At 62.3% G+C, this 9297-nt stretch overlaps 1 protein-coding gene across 1 annotated transcript in view; it reads left to right on the forward strand.

The window, feature by feature from the left end:
• The window catches only part of HDGFL2 (HDGF like 2), a 10371-nt gene extending 1487 nt beyond the window's left edge, over positions 1-8884 (forward strand). The window contains exons 2-16 of the mRNA XM_029963874.1: positions 469-545; positions 628-766; positions 2243-2422; positions 2780-2899; positions 3029-3100; positions 3641-3788; positions 4119-4194; positions 4289-4574; positions 6179-6273; positions 6636-6706; positions 7056-7126; positions 7247-7348; positions 7448-7676; positions 8299-8419; positions 8550-8884. Coding sequence (XP_029819734.1) covers positions 469-545; positions 628-766; positions 2243-2422; positions 2780-2899; positions 3029-3100; positions 3641-3788; positions 4119-4194; positions 4289-4574; positions 6179-6273; positions 6636-6706; positions 7056-7126; positions 7247-7348; positions 7448-7676; positions 8299-8419; positions 8550-8631 — 1869 coding nt within the window. The 3' untranslated portion in view covers positions 8632-8884. The remainder of the gene's footprint in view (positions 1-468; positions 546-627; positions 767-2242; positions 2423-2779; positions 2900-3028; positions 3101-3640; positions 3789-4118; positions 4195-4288; positions 4575-6178; positions 6274-6635; positions 6707-7055; positions 7127-7246; positions 7349-7447; positions 7677-8298; positions 8420-8549) is intronic.
• The last annotated feature ends 413 nt before the right edge of the window (positions 8885-9297 follow it).

Here is a 9297-nt window from a genome sequence, read left to right on the forward strand (position 1 = left end):
GGGCTCCCCCCGCCCGCCCGGAGCACAGAAGACGGGGGTGGCCCCGCTCATCCCGGGGCTATTCCTGCAGCCGGGAAGGACCCTCGGGCCGCTCAGCAATCGCCCCCCACGCCCTGCCGGGGCTCCCCTCGGTCCCTCGGGGCGATGGATCTCTGGGGAGTAGCACGTGGAGAGACGACCCCGCGCCGAGCTCTGCCCGGACCCCTCCGGTTACTCTTGCAGAGATCCCGCCGGGATCCCTCAGGGACTCTGATCCATGGCCAGGGCTCTCTTGCCACCAACAGGGACCCCGATCCAGCCCCTGATCCATGGCCAGGGGCCCCGATCCCCAGCCAGGGGCTTCCTTGCCGCGGGTGCCGGAGGCCGACGCCGCTTTGCCGGGGCTTGAGGACGTTGTCGCCGCTCTGTGTCACCGCCCTGTGTCACCGCCCCTGTCTGACCACCCCCCTGCTTTGGGTTTCCTTTCAGATCGATGACATCGCGGACGGCGCCGTGAAACCCCCCCCGAACAAGTACCCCATCTTCTTCTTCGGCACCCACGAGACGTAAGCGCCGCCCCCGTGCCCTGTGAGGCCCCGTGCCCTGTGCCCCGGCCTCACCTCTGCTTTGTGTGTCTCTCTCCTTCAGAGCCTTCTTGGGCCCTAAAGATCTGTTCCCTTACGAAAAGTACAAAGACAAATATGGCAAACCCAACAAGAGGAAAGGCTTCAACGAGGGGCTGTGGGAAATCCAGAACAACCCTCACGCCAGTTACAGTGCCCCTGCGGTGAGTGCGGGCCGGGCGGGGGGGCTGCCAGGACCCTCCATCCCTCCAGCTCGCCCTCTGCTCCTCTCTCTGCTTCTCCTTTGCTGCTGATGCGCTTCCAGCTTGGCTTCCTCGGGGTGGAATTAGCTCCCCTTCGCTTCCCTGCCCTCTCCCCTGCTCTTGGACTCCGCTCTCCTCCTCCGGACGGTGCTTTTGCCAGCGGGGTTTCGCTTTGCGGTGCTCGCCTGAAATCGTGGAGGTTTTGTGGTCAGAGCAAGAGCTTGAGGCTTGCTCATCCTGGACTGTTGGGCAGTCCCCTTTTCCATCTTTTTCCAAGGTTCTGAGCCCTCCACTGGGATTCAGGGAGATGGTTCTTTGCCAGCTGCTCGTGGGGGCATCTTGTGACCACAGTTGTGGTGCGATGTATCGTAGAACAATTGTCTGGCGTTGTAGGGAGTCGGGCTGGAGAGGCAGAGGAAGGTTTTTGAGGTGAGCAAAAAGGTCCAGGTCTTGAGATCAGGGAATGAGCTGCCTTGGCTCCGGTGAGGAGCCAGGATGTGGTTGGAGGAGCTCTGGGAGATGGTTGCACCCCGAGCTCTGGATGTGGGGTGAGGTGACACCGTGGCGGTGCTTGAAAACTTGGAGCTTGGTGGTGGTGAAGGAAGCACCTGCCCTGGCCAGGAATCCACCAGGAACTCCCATCAGGGATAGGGACCTTCTGTGACTGAGGGGTCACCAGCACCAACCGCGTCCTGCGGGCAGAAGGAGCAGGAGGAGACTGAAATAGAGGTTTTCCTTGGTTTTGAGGCCTGAGTGAAGCGAGGTGCCAGGACCAGTCAAGGGCAAGGAGAGGCTTTTCCAGCAGCTGGAAGGATCCAGGCTTTAGGAACACCAGTTCCTCAGAAGATGGAAGTTGGGGTTTGATGTCCCTGCGTGAGGAACCTGCTGCTGGGCTGGAGAAACGAGGAGACCTTCAGGGAGCAGGACACAGGAGATGCCAACTGGGAAGAGCGTGGTGGCCACCTGGACTCCTTGTACAGCCCTTTCCCACGGGAAGAGGATGGGAAGAGGCCTGATCCAGGTGGAGGAAGGGGAACGGCCGCTCCCTGACGCCGAAGGAGAGACCGAACCCAGGCACCCCTCGCTTGTCTGGCGCCGTCAGGGCCGGGGAGGGCTGGGGGCTGCTCCAGGGATTTTGGATGAGGGGAAGAGGGCAGTGAGCTGGGGAATCCAGGAGCGTGTGGCTGGTGCTCTCAGGGTGGCGTGTGAGGGGCTGTGGGATCAGAAGGGGGTCTCAGCAGTGCTCCCGTGGGCGGAGGGGTTTGTGTTTTCCAAAGGGATCCGTGCTGGGAGGGGAGGCTGCTCTGCACGCACAGCTCTGCCATCCTTCACTCCCCACCCTTCGTGCCCCCTCTCCCCTCCTCTCCTCTCCTCTCCTGCCCCCCCCAGAACGCCCCCCAGGCCCCTCTAACTGGGCTCTGCTCCTGCTGTCCGTAGCCCGCCAGCTCCTCCGACAGCGACGTCCCCGACAACGACCCCATGGCAGGGAGCGACGCCGGGGAGGACGAGGAGGACTCTGCCATGGCCACCCTGCCCACAGAGAAGGTGGAGAGCGACGAGGACTCGGATCGGGGCAGCGACCACAGCGGGCTCAAGAGGAAACCCCTGGCCATGAAGGTGGGTGTGGGCTGGGGACGGGAGAGGGACCCGCCCAGGGACACCCTGGGGCTTCCCTTAAACCCACCGGGGTGGAAAGGGGTGAAGAAACCAATTCCCTCTGGCTTCCCTCTGGATTTCTGGTGGGAAACAGCATCCAGCCTGTTTTTTGGGGGGTCTCAGGATGCCCATGGCATGGTGGGATGGCCACTGGTGGAGGTTGCAGCCCGGAGGAGAATCCAGAGGTGTGCACGTGGCTGTTCTTGCAGGGACGCTTGGGAAGAGCTGGAAGAAAGCCTTTCCTGGGAAACATTTGGCTTTCCATGGTGGGAGGGGAGGGAGTGGGCTTCTCTCATCTCGTCCTCTCTCCCGTCCCAGATGCCGCCGGTGACAAAACGGCCTCGGAAATCCTCCAGTGACCTGGACCAGGGCAGCCCCTCCGGGACGGAAGAGGAGAACTCGGAGACGTCTTCCGAGTCAGAAAAGAACAGTGACCAGGTGCTGAGGGGGGTGTGGGATACACTGCTGGGCTGGGGGGGAGAGGGCTGGAGGGAGAGCATCCCCCTGGGCTGGGGGGAGCCTGGCTGGCTCTGCCAACACTGTGAGGCTGTTCCTGTTCTCCCGCAGGATTTCACTCCCGAGAAGAAGCCGGTGGCCAGGGCCCCGCGGAGGATCCCGGCAGGGGGGAGGAAGAAGAAGGTAAAGGACCCTCAGGCTGAGGGAGGCTGGAGAGGAGTGGGGGTCTGTGCTGTGGGGAGGGGGAGAAGGGGGTGGTGGGGCCGTGCCGGGGGTTGGAGCACCCAGAGGGACCTCACTGACCCCTCAGTGACTGCTGGGATTTGGGGGGCTGCTGGGATTTGGGGTGCAGCTGGGATTAGGGCACTGGTAGGATTGGGGTGCTAATGGGATTCAGGGCAGTGCTGGGATTGGGGTGTTTATGGGATTCAGGACACTGCTGGGATTTGGGTGTTGCTGGTTTTAGGGCACTGCTGGGGCTCAGGGTGTTCTGGGTTTAGGGCACTGTTGGGGCTCAGGGTGTTCTGGTTTTGGGGCACTGTTGGGGCTCAGGGTGTTCTGGGTCTGGGGCATTGCTGGGGCTCAAGGTGTTCTGTGTTTGGGGTGCTGCTGGGGCTCAGGGTGTTCTGGGTTTGGGGTGTTTTTGGGGCTCAGGGTGTTCTGGGTCTGGGGCACTGCCACCCCAGTGCCACCCTCCATCCCAGCCCCTCTCTCTGCCTGCAGAAAGTGGAGTCTGGCTCTGACTCTGACTCCAAAGTGGACTCAGACCTGGAGGTGAGAAATGCCACCATGGACATGACCAAGTCCGACTCCAACTCCGACTCGGACTCGGACGTGTCGGTGAAAAAGGCGCCGCGGGGCCGCAAGCCAGGTGAGCCAGGGGGCTGTCCTGCCCTCTCCAACTCCTTGGGATGGGAACATGGGATGTCAGGGGCTCCCAAGGCTCTGGGATCAACTCCTGTTGTGGGCACATCCCATATCCCTGCCCCTCTGCCCCCCGTTTGGGGCTGTTTTAACAGAGAGACCCCCAGGGCTCCTGCTGAAGAGTGTGGGATATCAGGGGCTCCCAGACCCCCCAGGGCTCTGGGATCTCCTCGTTTGTGGGCACACCCCACATCCCTGAGCCCCTCTGCCCCCCAGTTTGGGGCTGTTTTAACAGACCCCCAGGGCTCCTGCTGATCCTGTCCCCGTTGTCTTGCAGCCGAGAAACCCCCCCCCAAGCCCCGGGGCAGGAAACCGAAGCCTGAGCGGGTCCCCACCAGCTCCAGCAGCGACAGGTGAGGTCGGATGGGCCACCAGGACAGCGGGACAGCCTCGGGGCTGGGCTGGAGGGTCACCCCCTCCCTGCCACCTGTGCCCTGTGCCCGGCAGTGACAGCGACAGCGACGTGGATCGCATCAGCGAGTGGAAGAGGAGGGACGAGGAGCGGCGGCGGGAGCTGGAGGAGAAGAGGAAGAGGGAGCAGGAGGAGGAGATCCGGCGGCTGCGGGAGCAGGAGAAGGAGGAGAAGGAGAGGAGGAAGGAGAAGGCGGAGAAGGGCGAGGAGGGGCGCTCGGACTCGGACAGCAGCGCCGAGGATGAGGTGGCCAAAAAGGGCCGGAGGGGCCGGGCCAAGGCCGCGTCCTCCTCGGACTCGGAGCTGGAACCGGAGAAGGAGGTGAGTGTGGAGCCAGCAGGGACCTGCTCTCCTCACCCTGGGTTACCCTGGGGTTGCCCACACAGTCTTGGGGAGGGCTGTGTGTCCACAGGCACATCCCTGCCTTGCCATGGCAGCTCTTCCCCTGGCCCAGGACGCCCCATCCAGCTGTGGCCTCACATCTGGCACGGGCTGCCCAGGGAAGCTGTGGCTGCCCCTTCCCTGGAAGTGTCCAAAGCCAGGTTGAAGCAGCCTGGGATAGTGGAAGGTGTCCCTGGCAGGGAGTGGAACAGGATGGGCTTTAAGGTCCCTTCCAACCCAAACCATTCCACGGTCTCCAAGGTGCTTTTCCTCCCACCACAGTTGTGGGATTTGCTCCTCCTGGAGCCTGTGGAAGCACCAGCCAGGCTTGGCTGGAGCACAGGGAAGGGTTGCACAGGGCTCTTGGCAACCAGTGGCTCTTCTACCTGGCCAGTTCCTCCCTGTGGAGGGGACTGGGGAGCTGGGAAAGCAGCACAGAGATCTGGAGGTGACACTGTGCCACAGCTGTGGGGTGACCACGTGCCATGGGGGTGACCCTGGGCTGTGTCCATGGCTGTGGGGTGACCATGTGTCTGTGGGGTGACCATGTGTCTGTGGGGTGACACTGTGGCCATGGGGTGACACTGTGCTGTGGCAATGGGATGACCATGTGGCCGTGTCCATGGCTGTAGGGTGACCATGTGCCATGGCTGTGGGGTGACTGTGGTGGGTGGGTGACAGTGTGGCCATGGGATGACCATGTGGCCATGAATGACCATGGGGTCCATGGGGTGACACTGTGCTGTGGCAATGGGATGACCATGTGGCCGTGTCCATGGCTGTAGGGTGACCATGTGCCGTGGCTGTGGGGTGACTGTGGTGAGTGGGTGACAGTGTGGCCATGAATGACCATGTGGCCATGAATGACCATGTGCCATGGGGTGACACTGTGCCATGTCCATGGGGTGTCCCTGTCCACGGGGTGTCCATGTCCATGGGGCAACCACGTGCTGTGGGGTGACACTGTGCTGTGGCCATGGGATGTCCATGTCCATGGGGTGACACTGTGCCATGGGGTGTCCATGTCCCTGGGGCATCCATGCCCATGGGGTGAGGCCGTACCATGTCCATGGGGTGTCCATACCCACGGGGTGAGGCTGTGCCATGCCCATGGGGTCTCCATGCCCATGGGGTGAGGCTGTGCCATGTCCCTGGGGTCTCCATGCCCATGGGGTGAGGCTGTGCCATGTCCATGGGGTGTCCATGCCCAGGGGGTGTCCATGCCCATGGGGTGAGGCTGTGCCATGCCCTTGGGGTGTCCATGCCCAGGGGGTGTCCATGCCCAGGGGGTGTCCATGCCCAGGGGGTGTCCATGTCTGTGGGGTGAGGCTGTGCCATGTCCCTGGGGTGTCCATGCCCAGGGGGTGTCCATGCCCATGGGGTGAGGCTGTGCCATTCCCACAGGGTGAGGCTGTGCCATGCCCAGGGGGTGTCCCTGCCCAGGGGGTGTCCCTCCCACGGGCTGAGGCCGTGCCGTGGCCGTGCCATCCCCGCCGCAGCGGGCAGGGCCGTGCCGCTCTCCCTGCATTGTTCTCTCCTCCAAGGTAAAGAAGCCGGCGAAGAAACAGCCCTCGGAGTTGTCAAGGAAACCAAATCAGAAGGAGAAGAGGGGCCGAGCAGAGGAGAAGCCACGGAGCAAGTCAGCATCTCCTCCTCCCCCCTCCCTCCCTTCCCTCCATCCCATGGGAACGGGGTGTCCCTGGCTGGGGATGGGGCTCCCTGGGGCTGCAGCACCCACAGAGGGGCTGGGTTTGTCCCTCCCCTCCTTCTCCCGAGCCCAAGGGGTGCAGGAGGTGTTGGGGGTTACCAGGATGACATTCCCTGGTGTTCCCTTTTCCTGGCTGCATTCCCAGGAATGGGGCACGGGGGAGCTGGGACCTGGGGGTGAGCATGGCTGGGGGGCAGCAGGGCACTTGGGGTGCTCCAGGCAGTACCACGAGCCTTGGTAGCCCAGTGGCAAGCTGGGGGTTCACCACAACCCTCTTCCCTTTCCCTCCACAGACCCTTGAAAGTGGAACGAGGCCGGAAGAAATCCGACCCCATCCCTGAAAGGAGGATGGAGAAGAAAAAGGGTGAGAGAGCCACTGCTTCCCACCACAGAGGGGAGGAGAGGGAGGGAAGGGATCCAGGGGTGGTTCCAGGGATGGATGTGTCCCCCAGGGAACAGTGAGGTTGTTCCAGGGCCTTTCCCAGGATGGCATCAGGGAGCATTTACAGTGCAGAGACACTGAGACCCCCTCCCCGTGTTGGGCCACCCCAATCCTCTCTGAAGAGCTCCCTGGGGCTCTGCTGACCTTGGAGGTGCAGGAGGACACCAGACCCTGGCTGGGGGGGGAAACCCAGGTGGATCCCGGGCTCTGGGCAGTGCCAGGGCCTCCCCTGGTGTCCTGATCCCTTGACCTGTCTCTGTCCCTGCTCCAGAGCCTACGGTGGAGGAGAAGCTGCAGAAGCTGCACAGTGAGGTCAAGTTTGCCCTGAAGGTGGATAACCCGGTGAGTGCTGGGCTGCAGTGCCAGGGCTGCTCCTCCTCCTCCCTTCTGGCCGTGCTGGGAGCTCCCTGGGTGCCCTGGGGGACACTCCTGAGCCCGGTGCCACCCGGTGCCACCCCACAGGACATCAAGCGGTGTCTGAACGCGCTGGAGGAGCTGGGGACGCTCCAGGTCACCTCCCACATCCTCCAGAAGCACACGGACGTGGTGGCCACGCTGAAGAAGGTAGAGCAGAGGGCTCAGTCCCTCCCTGGAGCCGGTGTGGGGCCCCCCTCGCCCCCCCCCAGGCTCTAAGGGGGTCCCTCCTCCCGCTCCCCGGGGCAGATCCGGCGCTACAAAGCCAACAAGGACGTGATGGAGAAAGCTGCCGAGGTCTACACCCGCTTGAAGTCCCGTGTGCTGGGACCAAAGCTGGAGGCCCTCCAGAAAGCCAACAAAGCCGGGCCTGAGAAGGACAAGGGGGAGGCAGAGAAGGGCCCGGAGAAGCTGCCGGGAGCGGGAGCGGAGGCGCGGAACGAGAAGGGGGAGGAGGAGGAGGAGGAGACAAACGCTGGTAACGCTCCCTGAACGCCCCTGGGCGGGATCCTGAGGCCCTTCCCGGGGTGTGTCCCATCCCACTGGGGAGCAGGGACACGGGGAGGTGGCTCTGGGCCTGGGTGGTGGAGGGATCAGCCCCTCCAGGCCCTGCTTTGCCCGAGTGCCAGGGGTGGGAAAGGGCTGGGCGTGGAGTGCTGGCGCAGCGAGGGCAGAGGGCAAACCTCGGGCCCCACGCCCGGGCTCTGGGGGCCTCCAGGCTGGATTTTGGCCCAGGATGGTTCCTCCCAGCCAGCCTGAGCTCTGCTCCAACAGGGGAATGTAGAGATGTCCTTGGACACTGACTCAGGCCCTTGCTCAGGCAGCTGGTGACTGGGATCTTCCACCCTCGGAGCCAGGACGGCCCAGGGGTGCTGCAAGAGCATTCCTGGAGGAACTGCCAGGGAAAATCCACCCTGGGCTGGGGGGTGGAGGTTTTGAGGCCCTTCTTGCTGCATCTCTTGGGCTCAGCCAGGCCCGGGGTCCCCTCGGGCTCAGCTGGGTGTCTGGGGACAACCTGTGGCTGTGGATCCTTGGCCCACTTGGGTTGGGATGGACAAGAGGCTCCAAGTGCCTGAGCCTCTCTCTCTTTTCCCTGTCAGACCTGCCAGGTCCTGTGAACGGCGAGTCCCTGTCCCAAAAATCAGAGGGCACAGAGGAGAAGGACAAAAGCCAAGGGGTGGGAGCTGCAGAGCCGGAGGCGCCCGAGGAGCCCCACAACAAGTGAGTGTGGGGGGCTGGGGCTGCCTGTGACCCACTGGGCTCTTCCCAGGGTGATCCAGGGGGAGCTGGGGGCCGTGTCAGGGTTCTCCCAGCCTGGGAAGGAACTGGGGTGTGGGATTGTCTCCCCCAGCAGCGTGCAGGACTATCCCAAGGCCGAGCGAGCCGGGCCGGAGCGGGAGCCGGAGGCTGCGGAGGACACGGAGGAGAGCTGAGGGAACAGCTCCCACCTGGAGCAGGAGGAGGAGGAAGAGGAGGAGGAGGAGGAGAGGCTGGGAAGGGAGACCAGCCTGTGCCTCATCCCCTGCTGGAGTCACTTCCCTGAGTCACACGTAGCCAATGTCCTTGGTCTTGTCCCGTGTCCCTGCGGAGGCACCGCCCGTGGGGGGGCTGTGCTGGTGTCTGTATTTGTCCCCCCCTCCCTTTTTATTATTTTGATTTTATTTTGTTGGGTTGTTTGTTTTTTTTTTTGGTTGTTTTATTTTTGTTTTGTTTGTTTTTTGGTTGTTTTTTTTTTGTTTTGTTTGTTTTTTGGTTTTTTTTTGTTTTGTTTGTTTTTTTGTTTTTTTTTTTTGGTTGTTTTATTTTTGTTTTGTTTGTTTTTTGGTTTTTTTTTTTTTTTTTTTTTTTGCCCTCCTACCTAATTTCTCGTGATTTCGACCGACATGAAATGAATATAAAGGGTTTTCTAATGAAAAACACCAGGAGCTCCCCCCGAGTCTCTTTGTGGTTGGGATGAGGGGAGGGAAGGGTTTGGGGCTGGAAAACACCCCAGTGGGTCCCCAAATTCCAGGACCAGGCTGCCATGGATGTCCCTGGCTGGGCAGCCAAACTTGGCACCTTTGCTGAGCTCTTCCTCAGCTGCAGGGGCTGCTCCAAGC

Source organism: Manacus vitellinus, unplaced genomic scaffold (assembly GCF_001715985.3).
Source record: "Manacus vitellinus isolate BGI_N305 unplaced genomic scaffold, ASM171598v3 scaffold_64_pilon, whole genome shotgun sequence".
Taxonomy (NCBI): Eukaryota; Metazoa; Chordata; class Aves; order Passeriformes; family Pipridae; genus Manacus; species Manacus vitellinus.